Source organism: Melopsittacus undulatus, chromosome 6, assembly GCF_012275295.1.
Source record: "Melopsittacus undulatus isolate bMelUnd1 chromosome 6, bMelUnd1.mat.Z, whole genome shotgun sequence".
Lineage (NCBI taxonomy): Eukaryota > Metazoa > Chordata > Aves > Psittaciformes > Psittaculidae > Melopsittacus > Melopsittacus undulatus.
The window spans coordinates 38,095,925-38,122,523 of record NC_047532.1 but is presented as its reverse complement, the minus strand read 5'-3'; the positions used below and the strand labels follow the sequence as shown (position 1 = coordinate 38,122,523).

Below are 26,599 nucleotides of genomic sequence, written 5' to 3'. Positions count from 1 at the left end.
GCGCTGGAACCAATGTACTAGTCTGATTTCATTATTAATAACCATGTTCTGCTGAGACAAGAGCCTCAGTTGTGCTTTACTGGACTGATTCACAAAGAAACCTTTTTGGGGCCACAGAATTTTAAAACTCATTCTGCAAAAATGTTTCTCAGGGCCACTTAAATTATTCCTTAAAGGAAGTGACACTACAACTAACTGGCAAATTATTGATCTGTAAAATACCTTTTCCTTTTAAGAATGAGGACTTACACCATTATGTAACTCCCCAATACTTTTATGTATATTTTTGGATAAAACTGTAGAGCAATTTTACTTGTTAAAATTCTTGTATTTCCTCCAATGGATTTCAATTTCCTCAGGAGGAGCTGAACTTCAAATGTACAACTAGATGACCAGTCAGAATAACATAATCATAATGTGTCGCGGAAAGGACTCAGTCAGAGATCAATATGATCAGACAAAAAGCCATTTATTGCAAAGCATTAACTCCTTTTACACTATTGCTTACACACACCTACAGCAATTTGGCATATCATGTTTGGATACTTGTCTTGAAGACCCTTAGTGACTAACACATAACTGGCTAAGCACAGGTGTGAGAACTTGACCTCCAACGCTTGCCAACAGTCCACAGTTCTCATAACTCAGTGAATCCCAGCTTCTTCTTATCTTGCTTGCTTAGGCTGCCTCGGGCCTCCCACGGCCTTGCTGTATCCCTCGGAGTTATTCAGAGCTCATGTACCAAATATCCATTCTCCTGTGAGAACACTGTCTCCACAATAGTGCTTCATCCTGAATTTTCACATCTTCTGTAACAGTTATTAGTTAACTTTTGTTAGTTTTAGATACCTCTTTCTGGATTTCATACCCTGATTCTGTAAAAAGCTGTGGTTCAGCAAAAAGTGTCAGATCACTGTTGCCAGTGTAATACTATATATCATACCAATTATGTGATTACAGTGGGTATGTTCAGCTAGGGCAATTCCAAAGATGACAGGAAATAATGTTTTATTTCCTGCAAAATCCTGCAAAATGCAGGATTTTGCATGTCCCTGTGAAACAAACAACACAATCTGTAATCATAAAAGGAAGGACCATGAAAATAGTCCTGAAAATAAAATCAAAAGCAGTTTGGTTTACTTCAGTTAATTCAAACCATTCAGATGTAAATAAAGTGTTACAAAATAACACCACAAAAGCCATAGCAAATATAACACATTGCTGATTTGATGATGCAAAATATTTTACGTGTAGATCACCTTCTTAAATTATAAGTGCAGAAGCTAAGAGTAATCAGAAACTACCTGTCAGTTCTATTCAACTGATTTAAAATTGAAAATGCCAATAGAATTTCTTCTTTCCCAGACTTCACACATTTCTATTTTTTAGGTATTTTAATATTTTTCTTATTTCTTTACTAAAGGCTTCCTTCTGAAATGACAGCATACATTTATGTTGAAACAGTGAGGTTTTGATATTGCAATAGCAGTTCCCGTATAGTATCTTGTTTTCTTAAGGCAGCTGTGCTGTGATACCAACCAAAATACCAATGAGCAATAGCACTGGCTAAAGAGATGCTCTTTTTTCTTTTTCTCTGTGCAGTTTTCTAAAACACTGCCAAATGGGCAAACTGCATTTTTTTTTAAATGTAAATAGCCATGTCAAGAGAATGTCTTTTTGTATATCCAGAGTACAAAGTGAAAGGGTTTCTCTGTACCTACAACAGCTTTGAACAAAATGGTTTACTGATTGGTAGCCAAGTAGCTATGGAAGACCATCAGGATTAACTAACCCTGACTAATTTGCACTCCATATACTGCTGACATATCACTACTACATTTATGCAACAGATGTGGCTGTGAGGACTCTGACTCCAATTTCTAACACTTTCAGTCTTGACGAGAACTCTTTCTATCTAGGATGGAGTCTCATCCTCCCATAAATGTCCTAGAAGCAAAACACCCAGTCGATTGTAGTCTCATGGATCATAATCTTCATGCTTTCACAAAGAACTAAGTCAAGGTCTCTTTTCTGATATTCATAAGTCACTTAGTTTACACACTTGGGAGACTGCATCTCTCATCACAACTTTGAATCTGTATCACACTATGTATTGACTTTGTACAGGTATAATGGAAAATTTTAAGGCAGCTGGTGAAGCAAGAGTTCTATCAGCACAGGGCTTAACACAAGAATCCCCACAACTCCTGCCTTAATTTCCCAATCATTAAGAGTGAATACAAGCTATGTGCAGGATCAGGGCAGTCTACATTCCAGTAAATGCTTCTACTTAAGCGCATAGGTACTTTTTTCTGGATCAGGTCATAAGAGTAGGAAAAAAAATACTATCTCCTCTGCTCTGTACATGTATCTATTTCTTTCAATCTATTTCTTTCAATACTCTTTACCTCATGTCCATAAAACTAACCAGGTTAGCTTAAACAGTTTGGATAGCAGATTTTTTCCCTAATATTCTAATTTCAGATATTTTTTCTAATATCCTAATATTTCTAATATTGTGGATGACTGGAAGGAACAGATATTACTCTGAGCATCTTTTCCTCACAAGTTAAAAAGTTGAGTCCCAAATGCCACAGGCATTACCAAGTCAGCTTTGAGAATAAAAAACACTGGATATTTTGCAAATAAACCACTGTTTCCCTGTTAATCTCTCTACCTTTCCAAAAACTTTCTGTAGTTGAATCACCTGCAGCACGGAAAAGCTATAGAGTGGGAGATGTCTTGGTATTTCTGAGCAGTCACTGTCAACAGGCGTTTATCGGATGTGAGTTACCAGTAAGTATATTTTTATAGATAGGATTTACCCAAATGAAGACAGGGACATACGCTGACAGACTCCGTATTTGGTGTAAACAAAATGTCTTGGGCTATGTTCAAACAAAGCACATCCATGGAATTTTCATGGTATCGATCCCTTTGCTGCTATGCTCAATACAAACTCAGGAATGCCTTTATGCAGCTCACCGCAGTTTGCGTAACACAGAGGTAATGTTGCTTGCTATAAAGCACCTGGAAGGAAGTTTTAAGTCCTAGAAGGGAGTTTACAAACGTATGTAACCCTGATGACTATACTCAAAGAGGACAAGCTTAGCTGGTGAAAGCTCATAATTAGTTTGGAAACAGTGTCCATCACCCTCACCTAACAATGAGTTACAGCATTTACTACTGACCAACATCCACTGCCACTAACCTTGTCAACAAACTGGTGAGACACTGGCCTGTAAAAAATTCCGAGATAGTAGAGTCCAAAAGACGACAACAACCTATTTTGGACCCAAATAAGCCAACATGATCTCCTTCTATCACTTTAAGAACCTAGAAATATCCATGGAATCTGATCTTACTGAAAAGTTTTGCTCCTAATGCTGATCATCCCTACCAGAAATATTCCTACTAAGTCTTGCTTGTGAACTGGGCCTACATTTGCTGTGCAGAATAGGTGAGAATATTGCCCAGTAAAGCAGAGTCCTGAAAACACACCTGCATAACTGAGAACGTTCTCTCTTGAGGAGAGCTTGCTCATGTCTCCAACGAGGCTGTCAAAATACCTGCTGCTGTATCCTCTGCCCTGCTGCATTTACTTTTCACAATGAGTTGTGTTTAGGGCCAAAGTCTGGTGGTTTGGGTTAAAATCCGGACCGTACCAAACGCGCTGGCTGCAGCAACTCCTGCTCAGCCTCCACCAAGTACTTTTCTGAAACTTCGCAAGCGTGACACCTCATCTCCCCTCAGGTGGCTCGGGGAGCCGGCTACATCCTTCCCCCGCACCCCCTTTCCTGCCGTCCTGCTGCCGCCGAGCGGAACAATTTTAAAACACCCTTCTTTTATTCATTTTTTTAAAAAAACTGTCGTTAAAACAGGGCACTGGAAGGCGATGTTTCCGGTGCCCTGAGGGGACCGAACGGAAAGTGGAGCGGGACGAAGGATAAGCCGCTCTTGACTCTCGCCTGAAGATGCAGCGGGAGCTGCGCGGCGCTGAAAGCACGGCCGCTCCTCCTCCTGGCCCGGGAAACCCCGACACGCAAGATGGCGGCGGCAGCGCGGACCTGCCGAAACACCTCGAAGCGGCCGCTCCGCTTCCTCCCCATCCCCCTCTCCACGCGCCGTCACCGAGCGCGCGTCACATCCTCGCACAGCTCACTCCCTCTGCCTCCTCTCTCCTATTGGTCTCCGGGCTCGGGTCCCGCAACCAATCGGCGGGCGCGGCCGGCCGGCCCAGAGCGAGGCTGCCCCTCTTTCCCCTCCCCTCCCCCGCTCCGGCCGTTCCTCGCTACCGGCACGTTCGGCTGCCGGGCGCAGCGGGCAGCGCCGCCCCGAGCAGGCCGGCAGCGGCACTTCCCCGCGCCGGCTTCTCGGATCGGTGACGCGGCAGAACGAGTGCTGAGGCGTAAGCGGGCTCGGCGGCCGCAGCGGCGCCGGGAAGGGGGGCTCCGGCGGGCTCGGGTAGGGGCACGGGCCCGGGAGGAGGCGGAGGAGCCGTGCTCCTTCCCACCCACCCCACTCCCCCCGCCATGGCCGACAACGAGAAACTGGACAACCAGCGGCTGAAGAACTTCAAGAACAAAGGCCGCGACCTGGAGGTAACCGCCGCGGCGCCTCGCGGGAGGGGCCGGCCGGCCATGGCGGCGGGAGGGGGCCGCCGCCGTGTGGCGTCTTTCCTAATCCGCCGGCGAGGGGCCCGCGGCGGGGCCGCGGCCTGCGCTGCCCGCCCCGCAGGGAGGCAGGAGCGCCGTTCCCCGGTGCCCGGGGAGGGAAAGGAGACAGAAAGGAAGGCCGCGCTTTGGGGCCGGGCGCGGCCGGGCTGTTGGGCGCCGCGCGGAGGCGGGAGGGCCGCGACTGAAGGGGCAGCGGCTGCCGCTGCCTGCTCGATCCGCGCCGCCCGGCCCTGCAGCGCCGCCCGGGGCGTCCGCGGGCCCAGCCGCCCAGGGATGGGCGGGGGGCGGCTAACATGAGCGGCTGGTCCCCGCGGCGCGGGCAGGTACCGGCCTCGTATTCAGGGCTCTCTTTTAGCGTAGCTCGGCCCAGGCACTCTTGCTAGAGAGAGGTGTTGCCTCGGTGTTGTGCCGTCCAGGACAGCAGTCGTGTTTTTGCATGGCTCTGCTTTAATTTCTTGCTAGCGCTTAATAATCGTTCTTTGCTCTGAGTGGCCCCTAAAAGACTGAGTCAGGGATTAGGGCCCAGTTGGGTATTCTGCTGCTTGTCTTTGTAAGGTACTCCAGTGAATAAACGAATTAATTATTACTTACTCTTTATAGTGAAAATTTTTATTAATAAAAGCGTGCTGAAGATTTTTCTATATATAAAATAAAGCAATTCTTTTTTTAAAATAGGGCTAATATTACTATTTTACTGCTCAGTTAGTTGAGCTTGGAAGCAGTTTGGCATATAGCATAGAGCCTCAACTTTTTGAGAGCTGGATCGCTACACACATTGAGATGTGAAGATGCTTCCCCAGTGCAGCAGAAGTGACAGTTAACTTTGGGTTTCCTTAGTAAATACTCAGTTTTTAAAAGTAGGTGTTAGTCCTCACCTCTAAATGCTTGATTGGGAGTGTTCATTTGGAAAATGCGTGTATCTGATTATTGTTAGTATAGGATTCTGATCAAGGAATAGGCTTTGGCATTCTCATACCGTTTTTCATTACTCTCAGTATGGGTCCCTATAATTAGCGTAATATTCTAATCTTTGATATGAAGGCAAAATTTTTACAGTATTTTCTTCTCAAAAGTAAAAGATGCATTTACATTGCTGTCATTTATAAAACATCTGGTAAATTTCCCATTTGGGTAATTCAGAAGTCAATAACACCTGGATTTTTAACTTGTCCAAGTATATTAATAAAACAGTTTACTACTTGGTTATGTCCAGAGTTTGGTGATGGCAAAAATGTTCAAAGTGGGAATAATCAGTGCAGCTATTGCTCTGTTTGCTAGTAGGATGGTTAGCTTTATTGTGACTACCTGTCTTGGACATTAATTTGGTTTTATCTAAATTGTTACATTATCATTGAATGGACAACTGTACGAGAATGACAATTGTAGGCAGGTGCAGTAAAGTGTTTACTGTTATAGTAAAAAATTAAAATAATGGGAAAATACAGGTTGGAATTCATGTGAGTTCTCTCCTTTGGTAGCCATGTACTGAGTTTTAAGGTAAGTCAGCTAAAGTAGAGAAAGTGCAATGTGAACACGTGCAAGTAAAATGAACACGTGTGTGTGTGTATCAGGAAGCAGGTTATCTCTGCAGTATTTTTTTTTTTTTAGTTTGCTGATGTGCTTAAATGGCCTTCTACAGAGTGAATAAAACCCGCTACTAGGCCATGTTAAATTTTAGATGCTGACATCTATCCAACAAATCCTGGAACATATGCTTGGTACCTAAAATAACCACCGTGGATGGCTGTTTTTCATACAATAGCTCAGGCTTATGGCTCTCATTCTTGCATATTAACTGCTTACACATCACATTTTTGTTAGTGTGAGGATGTTGGTAATATCCACTTATGGTCAAGTATCCTATGGTAGCAACAGTTGCTAGTGAGTATTCAGTTAGTTCACACCACCTGTGTGTCTGTGCCCAGAAAGATGTCTGTGGAGACAGTGTTCTCACAGGAAAATGAATATTTGGTACATGAGCTCTGAATAACTCCGAGGGATACAGCAAGGCCATGGGAGGCCCGAGGAAGCCTAAGCAAGCAAGATAAGAAGAAGCTGGGATTCACTGAGTTATGAGAACTGTGGACTGTTGGCAAGCGTTGGAGGTCAAGTTCTCACACCTGTGCTTAACCAATTATGTGTTAGTCACTAAGGGTCTTCAAGACAAGTATGCAATCATGATATGCCAAATTGTTGTAGGTGTGTGTAAGCAATAGTATATAAGGAGTTAATGCTTTGCAATAAATGGCTTTTTGTCTGATCACATTGATCTCTGACTGAGTCCATTCCGCTGCAGATGTCTATTTACTTCACATAGAAAGCCAACATTTGATCTTTATCTCTTTCCCTCCTCCCCCCTCCTTCACTTCTCCTCTTTTTTATCTCTGCTGAAATTACACATTTAGCCATTGGTTTCTTTTACAAACCTGTGATAGTTTTTTCTTTTCCATGACAGTTTACCTTCATTTGCCACGAGCAGATAAATATAACTAATCACTCTAGTATTGGTGAATCCCAAATACAGATATTCCAGAGGCTGTGAAGGATTGGCATGTCACAAATAAGAATGTTTTTTTTAAATGGTACGTGTACAATTGCTGTCACATGCACTTGTCTCCACATCTTCACAGCATGTTGTTGTATATGTTACAGAAGACATGGAATTCCTTGCATTTTGTCTCCTAAAGTGCTAAGTGTGTGTTTAGCTTTTTGGATACTTAATGAGTTAAAGTTGAACTTCCATTTTCCAGGCCATATCAATGTGCTCCTGAAAATAGAAATTTGGGCCTTGAAAAAGGGTTGGTGGTGGGGGGAACCAAACCACGCACACCTATTTTACATAAGATGTTTAGCAAAATTCCTTCATCTGCTTGATTGTTGGGTAAACAGGCATGTGTGGACATGTTATGTTGTAAACAATTGCTGCTAGGTTGTTCTAAGATGACAGATTGGTGGTGGCTTTGAGAATAAAGGGATTCATTGTGACCACAAAGATAAACTGCTTCCTTCTTTTTTTTTTCTTCTTTATAGCAGTGCTCAAAGAAATAGTGTAATAAGCTTTTTAATATTGAAAGAGTTTGTGCTGAGAGAGCAATAATTTGCAGCTAATACTAAGGTTGTGTCTCTGTAGTGGATTGTCTTAACAGCATTCTGCAAGGTCTTAGATTTAAGAGTAAGAGCTGTGGAGGGAGAAAATAGTGTTGTGACAGCACAAGTAGAAGCTAGCCTTGCAGAAGAGGTCACCTGGGTGGTTTTGGTTGGTGTTGTGGTTTGGTTTTGGGTTTGGTTTTGTTTGGTTGTTTTTTTGCATCCAGAATCTTACTGAAGTGCTTATCTGGACTCTTGTGTAGAATTATGCAAATGTCTTATCTACTAGCAAAGCTAGTTAAAGCAACTGTTCTCCTCATGTGTTATCAATAAGGAATAGATTTTGCTTAGACTTTCCTTGAATAAGAAAGGATAAGCTGTGTTTTCTGTTTACTGTGGGTATAGTTGTGATGATACCCAATTTTCTGGCACATCTTCACTTTTAATTGTAGTACCACAGACCTTGAAATCACTCAATCTTTACTATACAAAGGCCAGCATAAGGGCATATTGTTCATTGAGTCTGCAACAGACATAATGTTATGAACAGTTTGATTTTGAGTAATTGCTGTTTGCTACTGCATGTTAGGGGTCTTGAGCTTCTGGGGAGCTCTTCAAAACTTCAAAGAGGGTTTGGGTTGGGTTTTTATTCCCTTCTTTTTGTCTTACCAGATGATCAACATCTCACCTGCTGCAGCATTCAAATTTGACTGATGTTTAGGCTCTTCAGTTTCATTTAAAACCAAACCAAATAAAACAATATTTCGTTTATATTTTTTCTGTGGAACTGCTGGAACAATTAATGTTTTTCTGCTAGCCTCTTCTTCCCTGACTTGACTGTGTTGCTGGGTGAGAGATTAAGAACTGCTTTAAGATTGCCAGCACAAGAGAAGTGTTAGATCGGTATTTCTGCTCTGTAATTGAGAGACACATGATGTCAAATGACAATAATACTGTAATGCAGAGTACTTGAAAACTAATTTTGGAGCAGCCATTGAATCTGTATGTTTTATGATCAGCAGTGTCAAGATTTTTAAGAGTTGCAAGTAGGGTTCACTGGACTTGTAATATTAACTACATCTGAGAACACCAAGGAAGCTTCAGGGGGTTGAAGGAATGATAATGTTACAAGATATACTGGATATTGCAGGTAGTTAAGGCTTTTCAGCCTTTCCTGTATTCCACACAATAGCTTACTTTAATTCTTTCATATTTGAATCTTAAGGGAAGCAGGAATTTCACTCACTGAGTTAGATAAAAATGTTCCTTTAAGCTGACTTGTAATTCTGTGGTGAATCTCATACATTTTATAATTAAGAAATTATACTTATTTGTTTGTGTAATGCATTTTATTTGGCATGCACAATTTCTGCAGGAAAAAACAGAATGACAGCTTATACAGTGTCATTGATTTTTATTTACATGTGATGGAGAGTCCCATTATAATTCTGAAGGGGGAATAGTTGCTAAGATGTGCTTTCTAGTGATACCTTGTAGAGATTGTGTTGGCTTTAAAATGCCATGCCATTTTTATTAGTGATCTTGAGAGTAGACTTAATTGCTTCAGGTTACAAATGAGCTAGGATTAGTATAGGAGGGAAACAGTTGATAGAGGGCCTAAATCACTTGATTAAATCTGAAGACTAGCAAATGCAAATATGAACTTGAATGTATCTGAAGGGTTCTTTGTTTGGTAGTTTGGTGCCTTTCACACTTTCGAAGGACAAGACAAAGTTTTGTAGTTATTGGTGAGGTTCCTGCACTGGATGTTAGGAGGTGCTGACTAGTCTTCTTCAGCTGTGATCTACAGAATGGGTGCTTTCTGAGTACCTACTCTAGTGAGTAAGCAGTTTGTGCACAGGGCCGTAGTAAGTGGCGTTTTAAAAAGAAAATAACTAAAAATGCCATCCAGTTCACAAAAGGTTTTGGAGATAAATAGTGGTATATTTTCCACACATACATCCTGCTCCCTCTTTGTTGCTTTTTTTTTGTTTGTGTTTTGATTAGTAGAGCAGATTAGTGCTGGGGTGTTGTAGTGACTTTCTAGTAATGAAAGGTGGCTCAGAATTTAAAGTACCTGTTCTTTGGAGTTCCACGGAGGAAACAATGTGCCTTTGGAAACTGTTGACTAGAATTCGAGGAATAGGTAAAGTTCTACCATTATTGGAATGCTATCAGACTGCCTGTTGTAGGTGCATAAATAGAGCCACTTGAGTGAAATATTTTATAATAATAAAAGGGTACAAGTTTCTGAGAAGCAGCAATTCAGATGAAGTGAAAGAGGGGTCAGGATACTTTAGATGAGCTCCAAAAAAGGCTAATAGATCGGAGCTGTTCCTGAGTGTGTAGAATATTTGCTCTGTTTTCTGGAATTGTTGTGAAAAGCACTAGAATGTATCAGAATTCTGCAGGCATCAGCTAACACAAGATTTTAATGATAAGCTGAAGGGCTTGGTAATGACTAATGGTCAGAAAATAGCCCTTATGATAAAACTTTAGCTAAATATAATTTAAAAAAAGGAAGATGGAGGGGTAGCAATCATAGGCTGACAGAAATAGATTTGATCATTTGCTTTTTGATGGAGCAAATGAAGAACAGGATCCAGTGACTGAAAGAGCCACATGAATTCATACTGAAGTGATGAGTGTGCTTAAATTGGAACACTTTACAAGGACCATTCTGTATCTTGTTTCTTAAACTTTTGAGACTGCTTTCCTACTCATAGTTCATATTTGTTGTGTGTTTTTTCTTCCTAGGAGGAAGAGCAGTGACAAGTTGACCAGTAATAACTAGTTTGTCAACAAACTACTGTTTACACAGAAAGTTATTTTATTGGAGCCTTATTTTGGTAAATTGTTCTTGAGTGACTTCACTAGTTGCATGTCTTTCATGTGAAGGCATTTGTGAGTCCAGGTTTTGCAGATCCTCTTAAGAAGCAGGCAGAAATTAAAACCAAAGGCCTGTCAGCTTATGTCTGGAGGGAGAACACTCTTCTTGTTCCAGCAAAGTATTGATAGTTCCAGGATTTTTTTAAAGTCTGATTAACTGCATTTATGATTTTTCAAGTAAAGAAACTTCTAAATTACATGTTCCAGGCTTTTTTCTTGGAGTGTTTGTTTTGGGCCCACTCACTTGTCCCTATATCTCTGTCACATACATCTGTGTGTGTACTTGTCCTGAAGGTATGTTACCACCTGAGTTGGGATATATTTCCTTTTGGGCTCACTAGTAATTGCAACTATTAATTTTTCATATCCTTACAGCTTAATGTCTTACAGTTGGTGTCCTAGTAATTCAGTCTTCTACTCCCTTGAAATGTACATTGGGTGGTGTCGGTCAGCAACAGGTTTTCTGTGACCAATAATGTCAAGATTCAAGTCTGGCAAGAAAAATCCTTCTTGCAGTACAGCTTTTCAGTAGGTGTGCTTATTTTGTTAGGTTGCAGTAGCACTTGTAGATTGGGAAGGCATTAATTAATAGTCTAGTGAGATCAGCAAGGGCTTGATGCAATTCTGCACTCTTATCAGAGATTTTTGTCTTTTTATTTTCTTCTTGAATATGCATTGCCTGTAGTATGAGTAGGTATTTAGTGTTTGAGCTGGTGTTTTGTTCTTAAACCTCAAACTCAGTTCTCAAAGCCTGAACTCCAGAAATGTCAGTGTTTGTGTCAGCAGTTAGATTGGATATAAGGAAGAAATTCTTTACTGTAAGGGTGGTGAGGTACTGGAATGGGTTGCCTAGGGAGGTTTTGAATGCTCCATCCCTGGCAGTGTTCAAGGCCAGGTTGGATTAAGCCTTGGGTGATATGGTTTAGTGTGAGGTGTCCCTGCCCATGGCAGGGGGGTTGGAACTGGATGATCTTAAGGTCCTTTCCAACCCTAACTATTCTATGATTCTATGCCAGAGTAGTAGACTTTGGAGAAACTACGTTGAGCTCTACATTACAGGCTGAGAGCAAGAGCCCGCAGTAGATGAGTCAGTTTTAAAGTTGCAACATCTTTCCAAAGACTCTAAGTGGTGGGTGATATCCATTAGCGTACCAGCTTCTCCAGGAAGACAGCAGCACTTTGAGCACAGATGAATGGCTACTGAGTGCTGCTTGCCTTTAGCTGTCTTCTTCAGCTGCCGTTCATTACTTAGGTGGGATATACGTCTTTGCTGCTGAATCGTAGACTGTGCTATCCTGTTGCATGGTTGCTACCCTACATTTTGTTGTTGGCAGCCTGTGATGCATTGAAGTGATATGCACTATGGAAAGCTGAAGCATGGGCTGCCAGGTGATGATGCCTGTAGTGTGTAACTGTATGTATGCATGTGTAGGAAGATAACTGCTGGAGAAACTTTACTGTTTTTTGCTGATACAGAAATTTGAGATGGAGCTGATAAAGACTGTTAAAATGTTATTTATGTATTTATAAGGCCAGTATTAGATTAATTAGGAGAATACATATTGGACTAGAAAAATGTTAAGATTATTAGTGAAGTATAGTTTTTCCTCTTTAGAGGTTATACCTTTGAGATTCTTGCTGTCATGTGAAGAATTCAAGAAATACTTCAGAAGTTTACCCAGCTGTGGAGAGTAACTCCATAGCACTGGAATAAAACTACCTGCATACAAGTAGTGTTCAGTGTCAGCTGTTCACCGCCATGTAGCAGAGATGATTGACTTTTTAGGTTTAAAACTGAAAAAGCCATGAATGTAAGCGGCTTTAGACTCAGCTATGAATTTGATTTTGGTTGGCCAATTGAATCATCATTCTTTAAAGATGCACATATTTCCTGGAAACTTGATTTGGTGCTTTTCAGTGTGGGACAGTTTGCACTTGCTTATTATAATTCTTATCAAGTCATCCCAGGTGCCTCAGCTGCATTGGTTTGCTTGTATACTTTGCCTTTTAAATATGGGAAGCTATTATGATGTGGGGCTGTTGAGCTTTTTCCTTCCTGTGCCTGTTTTCCTTGTGATGAACTGCATTTTAGTCCTTAAGTGATGAAAATTCTACCCCAAAGGAGTGAGGAACCATCATTTCTTTTCCACCTGCATCCTTTCCTGCTGTGTTCCTTTTCTTGTAGTTCCTTTGTTTGAGAAGGTAAACTGCTTTGCTCAGAACTGGGATTTTTTTTTTCTGATGAAATAAATGTTATTTTTCATCAAAACAATTACATTTCTGATAGTCTAGCTTTTGTTATTTTCAGAGCTGCTTCTTATTGCTGTTCAGAAGGTCTCTTAGCTGTTCCTTTTCCTTGTGTTCTGTGTTAATGTGGTCCCTTAACGCTCTGGTATTTCAAGCTTTCTCTAGGCTTGTGAATGGTTAAGTCACAAGAAAATGCAATTGTTTTTAATGTTGCTATTCTTATTCACTCTGAAGTTCAGAGTCTAAATAAAATCAGGGGTTTTTTTTCTCCTATTTTCACACAAGCAGTAGTAAACCAATTTAAGTATCTTTACAATTGACTTTTTTAAGTGAATACTCTCAATACGAACTGTAGAGAAAATAAAAACTGCTCTTACTGTGCAGAGGGTTTTCTTGTCAGGTTGTTTATTCCTGATCCTGCATACCCTTTTTTCTTCAATATGAAGATCTAGGAGATGTTATTTTATAGTAAAAAAAATAAATGAATAACCAAAAACCCACACTTCCATTTCCTGATGGATTTCTACTTATATAATGACAAATCCTGTTTGTATAAGTACTGTTTAAAGTTCAAGAACTTTTGTAATTACTTGGTCTGGACTCAGTAACACATTTTGATTTTGATTCTTTTTCAGACTATGAGAAGGCAAAGAAATGAAGTTGTTGTGGAGCTGAGAAAGGTGAGATAACTTAGCATTAGTCTTGCCAAAAGGCATTTGGCTGTGTTCACATTTCAGTAGAATTCAAGAGGTTTTGATACAGGCTGAAAAAAAACCTAACCCAACTGTTGTGTGTTCTTTCAGTAGTCCACCACTAATACTATTGTTAAACTATCTGTTTGTCTTTATTAATTCTGCAAAGGTAGTTTGATTTAGAAGTAAGTTCTGATGTTACCATACCTTGTGCTAGAAATTCCATAATTTTTCTTCTAGAACTCCAGTATTTTATTTATAATCTATTGAAGGGACTAATGCTTGCTTCTCCAGCTTGCTTTTAATTCTAAAAGCTTTAAAAAAGGGTTATGTCTTTTCCTTTGAAAACTGGGTGTTCTTCCTAATCTACATAAATCTCTTTACTTTCCCAAAACAGTTCAATACACAAGTAGTAATGGAAGAGTGAATGTGTGAAGGGAACACTGCCTAGAATTGTTGAAAACCCAGAAAAGTAATCATAACTTGTTTTATTCTACTTCTGGGATGAACAGCAAACTGGCTCTTGGGAATTGGCTTGTCAGTGTGGACTGACGTGTGCACATGAAACTTCCAGCAAAAGTAGTTATTGCTGTACATGAAGTTGAGTGAAGGATTTTTCTAGGACGAAGTGGCTTCCAAAATGTGCTTCTCTGTGCAGTCCTTTCCTACCTCTTGAAATCTTGAAAATCCCTTTGGAAATTTTGTCATTGCCAATGAATGCATGTTTGATCATTGCTTAAAACAGATGCTTCTGTTTCCTTCTTAACGTGCCCCACACCCCCTAAATCAAAGTTTTAAAGGTATTAAGTAATTTTTCTCTTTAAGAACAAAAGAGATGAGCATCTTCTAAAGAAGAGAAATGTTCCTCATGAAGATATTTGTGAAGATTCTGATATCGATGGTGACTTTAGAGTGGTAAGAATTCGTTTAACTCTAAAGCATATCCTCTTTTTACATACTTAAAAGTCATTTTAAATTTCTAACTGCTTTTGTCTCTGTTTTCTAGCAAAACACTTCTTTGGAGGCAATAGTACAGGTAAAAAAATAATTTGTTTGAATATTCTTTGTGTCATGGTGACAAATACATGAAAAGTCTAAATTCTCTTATTTTAGAATGCTTCAAGTGACAACCAGGGTATACAGTTGAGTGCTGTGCAGGCTGCAAGGTAAGAACACTTTTTCCCAAATACTTTGGTTTTATTCTTATTTTTTCATGCTCTTAAATTCAGAAATGTGTTCTAGTTTAACTAGAACAAGTGTGTCCTTAACTGTTGGTTGGTTTGGGGTTTTTTTTTGGTTTGGTATTTGTTTTGTTTTGTTTTTGTGGGTCTCTTTTGTGTTGTTTTGGGTTTTTTTCTTGTTTTGTTGTTTGTTTTTTTTTTTAACTTGATAAATAGAACTTTACAAGAAAAACCAAAATACTGAAGTCTTTGAAGTAGCCAGGATTTTCATTATGCTAAGATTTTAGTGCAGTATTTGATAGTTCTCTCAAGTAGAGTAAAACAGACAATTAGGAGGACTATAAAGTCTTTAAACACAAGAATTGACATAATTCTTTTTCTACTTTTATCATAGATCAGGCCTCTAAAATCACTTTTTGATTTAAGAGGAATTCTATGTATTCCAGAAGTGATCTTAAAATACTCTTAGGAGCTTTGCTTGCATAAATCCAATATTTAACTGTTGTTTCCTGACCTAGTGGATGTAGTAGAAATCTGTTTTGTAGCAGAAAGCTACAACTTTGCATTTGTTTACCATCTGTGGTCAAGAGGGTTCATTCATGTGCAAGGGAAGATTTCCAGATTGTAGAGAAGTTGGGTGACTTTGGAGTTATTTTGACTTCTGAGAGTTAATGTGTTTAAAATTGGTAGGGCAAAGACCAGTTCTGTGCCCATTTCCATTGGGCAGCTTGCCTTCACTAAAAAGTCTGATCAACTCAGGGTAGTGTCATGTAGAACATCCTATTTACTGCAGCTGCTCTAAATCAGATTAAAGAACGCTGAATTGAGCCAGACTTAAAGTAAAATGTAAATGTTTGTGTGGATTTCTTCCTATTGTAGCTAGTTGTTTGGGTTTGTTTTTTTTTTTAATTGAAAACTAATTTAAAATTAAAACAGTGCAGTTTACATTGTTGGAAAGGCATTGAAGTGTATTTTAGAGCTGAAAACAAATGCTTCTCCGTCTTGATTGAACCTATACCGTCCTTTGGTCTGAAGCTGGAACGGGAAAGGAAAACCTTACACAAGTAGCCCCTAAAACACACAGTCAGAATACGAGCAACAGAAAACTGATTAGAAGTGCTTAAGAAAAAGCAAAATCCAAGCTAAACAAACACCACTGCTGGACCCACCTCCACAAACCTGAAGTTTTATTTAATTCTGATAGTAGTGTTCTCTACCTGTTTGAGCAGGTTGATCATGAATAGACTTCAGTATGATTTTGTCACTGGAGAAAAATCAGTGTTAAGACTCTAAGTACACTCATGTTCCTTAACTTTTATAAGCTTGTAGATGTAAATTGTCTTCACTTATAAAAGAAATCTCCTTTACCTATTTAGAAGCTGAAAATGCACATCTGGTTATTACAAGAGTTTTCATGTAATCTGTGTTCAGATCTTCCCTATTGTGATTGCTTAGTTTTCCAAGGTATTTTGTTTTGCTGCTCTGGCTTTTCTTATCTCCAGTTTTCATTCCTCTTTAACACACCACTGATCTTTCAGGATAAAGCAGCAGTGGAAAGCTGGTTTCTAGTTATTGTGTTCTGTCTTGCCTTTTATATGCTTGTGAATCAGCTGATACATGAAGAGGTGACTATATACAATCTATTCCTACTGCTATTAAAAATTTCATGCAACAGCCCAAGTTGTCTTCTCCAGGAAGCTTCCTTCTTTCTCCTTAATTCCTTTGCTACAGAAAGGTGAAGCTAGAGGGTTTAGAAATTGAAACAAATGTGTACACTTCTGTTCTTCACAGTAGTACTTTATGAATCTTTGCTCTCTGAAATTATATCTTTAGTAAAGAAGAAACAAGTTTCTGCCTTTCCCATCAAAGCAGCCAGGATCTGTTTATCTCCCTTGTTGAGTGGAGGCTCTAGGAGGGTGTAACTGAATAATAACTCTGGTGATTTTTATTTTACTGACTGGTAGTACATCTTCAAAAGCAGTTAGAAAATATGGCAACCAAAATGGACAGTAAGTATAATGGCTTCAGTTTTTTTGGTAGTTCAGTAATTCACATTTTGGGGATTAACTGTTTTCACTTAAAGTGGAGAAAACAAATCCTGCTTCATCTTTAAGAGTATGAGACACAGACTGAGCAAAAACTTCCCAGCGCAGAATATATATATGCAGCACTGGAACATTTTGTCTGGAGTGGTTGTTGGATCTCTGTGCTTAGAGATGTCCAGAACTCTACAGGAAGCCATTACTGACCTGATCTCGTGTCAGCAATAGTTCCACTTGGAGTTCAAGTTAGGACTAAACCTCCAGAGATCCTTCCACAATTTCTCATTGTGTTATTTAAGTTTTGTGTTTTCTCCTTCTCTTGAACAGGAAGCTTCTTTCCAGTGATCGCAATCCACCAATTGACGATCTAATAAAATCAGGAATATTACCTATTTTAGTTCATTGTCTTGAAAGAGATGACAAGTGAGTATTTCTAAAACTTAAAATGCTTTAATTACTGCAAGAATTCTTGGTATTTAGCAGTGTGCCTCTGGCATCTGGTTTGAGAACTCATGTTACAATTTTTATTCTTTTTTTTTTTTTTTCCCTTGCTTTGCAGTCCTTCTTTACAGTTTGAAGCTGCCTGGGCTTTGACAAACATTGCCTCTGGAACCTCTGAACAAACACAGGCTGTAGTTCAATCTAGTAAGTCCAACAGTGTTTGATCATTGATAAAGCACGCACTGTAGTTTCCACAGAAACAAGAAAAATCATCTGAATGATACTGTAAAGCATATCGATATTTCTGTTCCTCTCTCTCTCAAGCATGTTCACTAATCAACATGTTAGGGTTGGTCCTTTCATGTGATAGCCAGGATGGTTGAAACAGAGTTGTCAGTCACAGGCACGTTGCTGAAGGACCTGCCTGTGAAGTCTCCTGCCAGATGTTCTGCCTCTTCTCTGGCAAGCAGCATCAGTTGAAGCACACACCTGCTTTTGTTCTTCATTTTCTCAGATTTTAAATTCAGTTGGGTTTCCTAATGGTGAGTAATGTATTCTGGAAACTCACACTATTTTTGCAGAGTTGATATCTGCTGGTTTCCAGTTCTTGAACTTAAACCCAACAGAAAGCGTGAAACAAAAAAACCCTCCTATGGAGGGATTTCCCATCTTATTGTGAAGAGGGAGGAAAAGATGTGGACTAAGGCCAGAGGGTGCCTTATCCCTCTGGCCTTATCCAATGTCAAGTTGAAGAAAACACGCTGTCCTTCATAGATTGAGGAATATGAAGCATGGAAAGGAATGGTTGTAGGACTTGAAAGCCAACTTGCCAAGCAAGGCAGATTTTCTTCTGTATCTAAACATGACCTAAGTCTAAAGCAGAACTAAGTAGAAGTGTCTGCAGGCTTTCTGAATTGAATGAATAAAACAGCAGAGCTTCCTGAGACCCATGGCAGAGTCAAGAATACAGTAAACCAAGTTTTTGCCTAAAATTTAAGTGAGGGAGGGAAAATCCACAAAGTGTACATTATGTGAGATACCAGTAGCTTTAAAGTTTTAATGGTTAGAATTATTGTTGTATTGCAATGTATGCTGCCAAAACCATTAAACATACTGTGCTTTCAACAACGAAAAGACACAGAATTATGCTTGGTCTTTTGTGTGTGGTTTCCCCCCCTCACCCCCAATATTCATATATTGACTTCTTTTTAGAACTGCTTGGAACTTTTATTCCATGTAGTAAGTACAGTTTCTAAGAGGTGTGCTGGTGTTTGTGTTGGAATGTCAGTACTTGTTACATATATTCCAAGACTGATTTTTTAAATTTTTTTTTCCCCCCACTTCAGTGATCAAAGATAATGTGTTTATGTTGTTGTTAGTGCTAAGCAGTTACAAGCTTCCACAAACTTTGTATTTAGAAAAAGACAGTTCTTCATAAGAAAGTTTTTAGCACCATTTTCTCTGTTAAATGACCAGTCGTATTTCAAGATCTTTAACTGGAAAAAGTGCTGAGTTCTCTACAAGGGATGTGAAGAAATTTAAGGCAGATGATTTGAGGATAAAGGGTCTTTTTTTGTTGTTTTAATGGAAAGTATGTTTTATTACTGCATTTGTTGCAAGATCAGTTGTTCTTTGGTTTTGCAACCTCTCAGTGTTAAGAGCCTGTTAACTTTGATATACTTTAGTTTTAGGATGTACCTTTGCTAATAATTCTGATGTTCCCTTTTCCCATCCTCCTCTTCCTTTCTCTGTTGTATCCTGAATTTTTTTTTGAAAATCTAATAAATGTATAATCTGTTCCACACCTCTGATCTAGAATACTTTTTGCTTAAGCCTAGCTTTTATAAATGGATTGAAGATGATTGCCAAATACAGTAATGGCTTATTTTGGTGATGATCTCTGACTTAGCTAGGTCTGCATTTATCCACTGTATTAGCTAATTTAATAGCTATAACATATGAAGGTATAGTTTATTTCTTTTAATGATATATTTTAGTAGAAGAGAGGGACGCTTCCTCAATGTAAATCATTTTTGCTAGAGAAATAACAAGAGATTACAGCAGACTAACTAAAAATACCAGCCTCTTATGAAATATGTGATACAAAGTGAAGGAATGCTTCTTGCAGCCTAAGCTGTTGTTACCAAATCATGTAAGCAAGCACATTAGTGCTGGGGCTAAAAAAATAAGGATCAGTTATCTAAACGTGTTGCATGTAGAATATGTTTGAAACATTGGTTAGCTTTAGTTCTCGATATTGGGAGCATTCTGTCTGACACCAAAATAGGGTAGAAAAGTAGCTGCCTTGGTAACAGCTGCAGAATTGTATGTTGTATTTTGAATCCTTTTTGTACTGCTCAGTCAGTTGTGCGGTTGTTTGGTGGTTTGTGGTTTTTTGTTTTTTCTTTTTTTTTGTCACATAGTAGTATTTGAAGCTACTAGTAATTTGAAATATCTGAGTATTTGAAATCTCTTGGATAATAACTTTCAGATTGAGTACAGTCAGAACTCAGTGATATAAAAGTAGACTTCACATTGAGGACTGCATCTGTATTGGCATTCAGGAGGCCAAGATGACTAGATTCGTGGGAACAGCTGCTGTTGCTGTACACATACCTTCATAATGGTTATCAAAAGATAGTGAATGCAGAATTGGAAATGCTAGGGAGAAGTATGCACTGATGTGGCACTTAGTGCATCCTCATGGGCAGTAGGACTGCTTCTTGGGCAGTTTACCATGTGTCTGATTGTGTGTGCTCCATCAACCAAGCTTCCTTTTGGTAGAACTGCAGGTGATGTTGATTGGTGAAGCATTGCTTGGAGCTCTGTGCTGACAATGTATACAGCAGATCCCTCAGTGGTTCAGTTTCCACAAGTGCTAACACTAGCAACTGGCACATTCTTCACTCCTAGTAAACATGTGATGTGGGGATATCAGGTACTGTAAACTGGAGATATTGAAACAAATTTAGACCCCTGTCCTCTTATACCTTACCAGTCAATATATAGATATAGACCTACTGACTCAGTCAACTTGAATGACTGAGGTTGATCTTAAATGGTTACTACTTTGCATTTGGTTCTGATCAATAACTAAGCATGGAAATTCTGAATTCAGTAATTAATAAATATAACTAAATTTTGAGTCCTGACAAGCTTCAGTAAACTTGAGGCTTGTAAACAAATGTCAGGTTATTTTAAGGGGTGCTTTCCTAATATTCTGAAGTGTGGACTCTGTACAGAGAGCAGTAAAGGAGGAACTGTTATGGTGTTTTTTATTTCGGTATCATCTGAGAAGTCTTTGGTATTTAATAGGAAGGAAAATATCTAATTTCTTTGAAGAGCTAATTATGTGAACTCTTTTGTCTTTTAAGAGAGGTGTATTTCTTAACAATTGCATGGGTTTTTTTTGTGTCTTTCAGATGCTGTGCCACTTTTTCTGAGACTGCTTCATTCACCGCATCAGAATGTTTGTGAACAAGCTGTGTGGGCTTTAGGAAATATCATAGGTTTGTGTGACTCCTCCCACTAAAAAAAGTTCCTTTTGGTGAACTAAGACTAAACTAGGTAGGATTTTGTGTTAGAGCTTAGATAGTCAACTGTCAGAAAAAAGGCAGCTGTTAGAGAGACAATTACCCTGCTTTTTCTCTGTTGTGTATCAAGTTCTGAAATTTTGCCATTGTATTTAAATTCTAGATAAGTTGTGATCATTTGAATTTTCACTTGATTTTTTCCTCCTCTCCTGCAAGTATTAGCTTTGTGGTTTACAGCCCTGACTGTGCTTGCAGTGCTGGAAGACTAATACTGGTTCTGACATCCTGAGACTTCTACAGTCGGGTAGTTTTTAGAAATGCCTAGTCCTTAAGAAGCAAACCAGCAAAATCCACAGTAGTGTAACTGCCTGAAGCTGTTAGTGGTAACACAGTCAGTACAAGTCAGATGCTGCATTCAAAGCAACTATAGTGATACCTGGGCAGTGACAAAAGCATATTCAGATATGAGGAATTTAGTATCCATTTTCAGGCAATTTTCAGCTAGCTCTTAAGATGTTTTAATGTTGGAAGATCACAGGGTTTATAATCAGGACTATCAAGCTAGTCACTGTCGGGACTGCCACCCCTTTTCCCTTGCCTACTGCCATCACAGCCTGTACATCTGCTATAAATTATAAATTTACATCTTCCGCGTAGTTCAGAATGAAGCAATTGGGTAGGCAGCCACAGATCCTACTAAAGCTTTATGCAAGTGTCTTTATCATAGAGGTATCTATATAGATGTGTGTGTCTGTATTTATTTATTTCCAGGGCCATATTCTCTAACTTTGTATGCATGTTATGTAACTGAAGTGTGTAGAAATCAGACTTTTTGAGAATGGCATGTGATGATCTTTGTATTCATAGTTCTTCAATGTCTCAAACAGGTGATGGACCCCAGTGTAGAGATTACGTTATTAGTCTTGGAGTAGTGAAACCACTGCTGTCCTTCATCAGCCCATCTATTCCTATAACTTTCTTAAGAAATGTAACCTGGGTCATGGTCAACTTGTGCCGCCACAAAGATCCTCCTCCGCCAATGGAAACTATTCAGGAGGTGACTGAACTACTCACTATTCAGTGTAACTAAACTGAAGTTGAGTAATTGTCTGCCTTAAAAAATAACTGTCAGATCGTTCTTTCCCTCCATAGATCCTTCCAGCGCTCTGTGTTTTAATTCACCACACAGATGTAAATGTAAGTAATGCCACTTAGAACCAGTTTTGTGCTCTCTTGTAATTTTTTTTAACTGAAGTATAAAGCTTGCCATAATGAATTTTTTTCCTAAAAAAAAAGTAGTAATCAGTGATGATTGCTGACATTATAGCAAACTTATTTTGGTATCTTTTAGCTGCTTATTTTTAAGTATAATGATTTTTGCCTGGTATTTCTCTGTGTCTTTTCAAGTGCTTATTTGCATGTACTTTCCCTGCACTTAAAGATAAAATGCAGTTTCAATTGTATTCCTGTGAACAGTTCGTTTATAGATAAATATAGGATTTTTTTTTGCCTAGCACTTAAATTTGATGTAATGAAAATCAGTGTAAATGAAAGAAAAATTAGTGTCTGCTGCATATATAAAACATTAGCTTTAGATGTAATTTCACAGTTGTTAAATATGAACTTTGGTTATTTTAATAGTGAAGTAAATGAGTCAAACGATACTGAAATTATGAAATAGGTCACTGTTCTGCCTAAACATAAGCCAGAATTTTTGAAGATTGCTTGCTTCCTAATGAAGTTGTAGCTCAGTTGTCAACAATGCTTTACCAAAGTAAGTTTAAATACATTAATTAAAGTTTGACAAGTAATTATCCTATTTAATTTCTTGTATACCAGTAGGTGAGGTTAATCTTACTTGAATTTCTTGAAATGGCTGTATCAGTTGAGTTTTCAGCTGAAGTAATGCTCAGTTTTTGTGTAAGCTGTTACTTGAAATGTTCAGATTTACTGCTTGGGAAATAGGCTTTTCTGTGTATGAATACACACGTATGTGCACAGAGGAAATTCATCATAATTTCTGCTGCACCGCGTTAAAAAATATTTGAAGCCTTAAGTGTTGTGGTGGAAGAAGAAATGTAACTCAATGCTGTAAGATGTACAGTTTGTTTGGCACTCTCATTTGGTTTGAGAGTGCTGTATGCCCATAGTTTAATATTTGCTAGGGCTTTATCTTTCTTCCAGGGGTGTCTTTCATATCTTATGGCGTCTATGAGTATCTCATGAAAAGAATTGCTTTCATTATATCCTTCAGAATTTAAGCTGCAGTTAGCAGTTTAGCTGTTGTTTTTTTTTTTGACTCTGTGTATTCTTTGGGGCTGGAATAGTTTGAACAGCAGTTGCATTAGGATTTCTGTGGAGTGGAATGTATGAAGTTTATAAAACAAGGTGGGGTTTTGCTGTATAGCATCAATTCTGGCTTCACAATGAGAGTTGTTTTACATTTTCATGCACATTATTTTCTTATTAGACTTTCAGCACTACTTACAAGTAATTTTTTACTGTCAGATATTGGTAGATACTGTCTGGGCACTCTCATATCTAACGGATGCTGGCAATGAACAGATCCAAATGGTGATTGACTCCGGAATAGTCCTTCATTTGGTTCCTCTTCTCAGTCATCAAGAAGTCAAAGTGCAGGTAAGTTTGAATAACTTTAAGGAAGTGTTGCTCAAAATCTGATGCTAGAGTAAGTAGCTGATTTCTTTTTATAGTTCATGTTGAAGTTTAAGAAGTACTTTTTCCTGTGTGAAATAACATTTGTATAAATTTTCACTATTTTTTTTAAGTGTTACTGTGTAAAAGTATGTGCTCAACTAGAAAAATCTTTGATTGAAAGAACTCTCTTTAAAGAAAGCATTATGTTTCAGACTGCTGCGCTGAGAGCTGTAGGAAACATTGTCACTGGTACCGATGAACAGACACAGGTAGTTCTGAATTGTGAAGCTCTTTCACATTTTCCAGCACTTCTGACACATCCCAAAGAAAAAATTAATAAGGTAAGTAACTGTAGAGATTTCACCCTGCAGCTAACTGTATTTGGCCCAACTGTTTTGGATTCCACATAATGTAGTGTGATACAGATTTGAGTAATTGTCTACTTATACCAGGCAGGGTGCTGAAATTTTTTTTAAAGTTAACACCCATAGAAAAATCTCTAAGGAATTGCAGACTTGTGCTTGACAAGAATGTTGTTTCCTGATTCTTCTAACTGCATTTTTATGAAATCCAAGCTTTGTCTTACAGTTCCAACTGTTGATATAAAAGTTCTTGATGTGTGAAATGTCACTAATTGAACTGACTCTCTTGGAAGTGATGAAATAGAGATAATTGGATGTCTGTTTGAATGGAGAGTGTGTGTGATAAATGGAATTTAATCCAAGGCAAGCTGGGGGTGGGGTGTGGGGAGTATGTGTGTGTATGCATATATAGAAAAGGCTTTAAATGGGGGCACTGATATTCCTGTGCTGATTCCGGAGTGCATCTGAGGCATGTTGTTAAGTTTTGGGGTACCAATTCACAACATTGCCAATGATTAAAGCCCAAAACAAGCCCACCAGGACAAGCCTAGGCATCCTAACTCTCTAACAGGTTCATTAATAAAAGTGATCCTGTGATCTGATCTGAGAGATGCAGTTGAATGAAATGTGAGAATTCCTGAATCTCTTGTTGAGAGAAATACATGTCTAAAAAGTTGTCATGCCACGCAAGTTGAGAGAAGGAAATAATTGAGTAGGAGTGACAGAAGGTTTCTGGGAGAAATTTATCAACTGTAAGATTGAAAGAAGTCAATACTTTGAATATACTTAATATTCTACCTGAAACTGTGTTTGTTATTTATTGACTAAAGTATAAATTCGCTGTTAAAATGGGAGTGGGGGACTTTCATTCTTGTTTGATGTAAGAATCTAGGTACAGTCTTTGGCTTAGTTAAAAATTTCAACTGTTGAGGACTGGGAGGGCCCTCTGGGGAAAAGGTATCTTCTCTACACACTTTACTAGCATCTGCTGGTGGTTACTGCTGGAAGGGGAGAGTCCTGGGCTTATGGACAGAGAAGAGGGGTCATAAAGGATCATAGAACTCTACAGTATTTTTGAAAAGCAAGCATTTAAGCAATAAGTGTTGTGTTTTGATTTGATGCTATGAAGAGAAACATTATGCAGCAGGTAAAGAACACATTGTTGTCTACTGCTCTCATGTCTGGAAAACATGATGCTCTGCATTTTGAAGCTTATCAGCTGAAAACGGCTAGAGCATTCATTCTCAGTCATGGAATCAATTATGCTCACTTGTAGCCATGTGACTTTTTTGTCTCTGCGTCATTTTTCCTTTAATCTGTGGATTTCGAGTATTTGGTTGTAACTCGGTGACAGTGAAAGACTGAAGGGCCTTGTGGAGTCTCCTAAAGTGAGACTGTCCACTTTGTTGCCTGTGTGTCTAGTCTGTTTACTAGTTCAACTGTGTACAATCAAACCAAATACAGAGCTTGTTTGTGTTTAAGATTGGCTAGTGCATGAATTGCAGAACTGAAAATGTGCATATATAAAGTCATGCCAGAGTGGAAATAAAAGGAGGTATAGAAGACTATCTGGGTTAATAATCTCTCACATCTTTATGTTTCAGGAAGCAGTGTGGTTCCTATCTAACATCACTGCAGGAAATCAGCAGCAAGTTCAGGCAGTGATAGATGCAAACCTTGTTCCAATGATAATACATCTTCTAGATAAGGTAAGATAACACGAAGGTTTTAACAGTTTGTTTCCTTAACTGGGGAAAGTGGCACTGAGTTCCTTCATGTTTTATATTGTGCTGTAAATGTGGTGGGTAGGGGTGGACTAGGTACTTGAGCAATTTTCATACGTTGCAAGATAAAATACATTACTGCTGATTCTCTTTTGTGAAGTTCTGTATGAGATGATGAGTGCCAGATGTACTGGGGAAAGGAAGCAGATCAGGGGATCTTGGGTCCTTCTAAGTCTCATTTAAATTATTTTTCTTGTTCTGTAAACAATGGGGATAAAATCTTTACTCCCATATGTGACATGAAGAGGTCTAGATAACAGCACTCAGTTCCCAGCATTTTGATAAAGCTTGAAGACTTCTTCCTTTTTTTCCCCCATAGTGTCTGGAAACATAAGAATGTGCTCAACAGCAGTATTTAGTAACTTAGTGTTAACTGCATTTATCTAGTCTGAGTATTCCAAGTCAAGATCTGTGATACAAGATTATGGGCTGGGCTTATCCCATCCATTCTTTTCAAACAGGTAAAACTGTATCACCAAAATATAGGTGGCCATAGAAATTAATCGCACCTATTGTGTGCTCAGTTTTTCCTACAGAGAAGCCACGCTGTGTATAAGTGTGTGGATGTATGCAGCTTTTGTGTAATAGACAAAGCTTGTCGAGATGACTGCTTCTATTTCATTTTCTATTAAAGTCAAGTAGTCACTCGCAAACACTTCTGGATGCTTTTCTCATGCATTTCCAAGCCTCTGCTTGTTGAATATGAGAGATTGAATGCTAAGGGGTCACATCATTTGGGACTTCAGATACCTGTATTCTTATTCAGCTATTGGATGTTAGTGTCTCTTAAAGCAGTAGTTTCCAAGCCACTTTGTGATCCTAGTAGTCTGCCTTGTGAGAAATGAGGATAGCTGAAGACATGTTTTCAAATGGGAACAGTGCAATGTTTTTATCTTTTAAACACTTCCTACTTTTTGCTTTATTCCTTACTTTTAATTTTCTTTCTTGAGGTGTGGAGACAAGACAGAAATACAAAACTATACGATATGTTCAGCCATGACAGAGAC

General features: G+C 38.9%; 1 protein-coding gene and 1 non-coding gene across 2 annotated transcripts in view; both read left to right on the top strand.

Annotated features, from left to right (window-relative positions):
* The first annotated feature begins 4,265 nt into the window (after window positions 1-4,265).
* The window catches only part of KPNA4 (karyopherin subunit alpha 4), a 30,415-nt gene continuing 8,081 nt past the window's right edge, over window positions 4,266-26,599 (top strand). Inside the window, exons 1-13 of the mRNA XM_034063473.1 lie at window positions 4,266-4,601; window positions 13,535-13,579; window positions 14,417-14,506; window positions 14,598-14,627; window positions 14,705-14,757; window positions 17,142-17,237; window positions 17,374-17,459; window positions 20,678-20,764; window positions 21,676-21,845; window positions 21,941-21,985; window positions 23,297-23,428; window positions 23,659-23,787; window positions 25,413-25,517. Of these exons, the coding sequence (XP_033919364.1) occupies window positions 4,533-4,601; window positions 13,535-13,579; window positions 14,417-14,506; window positions 14,598-14,627; window positions 14,705-14,757; window positions 17,142-17,237; window positions 17,374-17,459; window positions 20,678-20,764; window positions 21,676-21,845; window positions 21,941-21,985; window positions 23,297-23,428; window positions 23,659-23,787; window positions 25,413-25,517 (1,137 nt within the window). The 5' untranslated portion in view covers window positions 4,266-4,532. The remainder of the gene's footprint in view (window positions 4,602-13,534; window positions 13,580-14,416; window positions 14,507-14,597; window positions 14,628-14,704; window positions 14,758-17,141; window positions 17,238-17,373; window positions 17,460-20,677; window positions 20,765-21,675; window positions 21,846-21,940; window positions 21,986-23,296; window positions 23,429-23,658; window positions 23,788-25,412; window positions 25,518-26,599) is intronic.
* LOC115945287 (small Cajal body-specific RNA 7) lies at window positions 24,096-24,415 on the top strand. Its single transcript, XR_004079650.1, has one exon. It is a non-coding gene; the product is annotated as a small Cajal body-specific RNA 7 (non-coding RNA).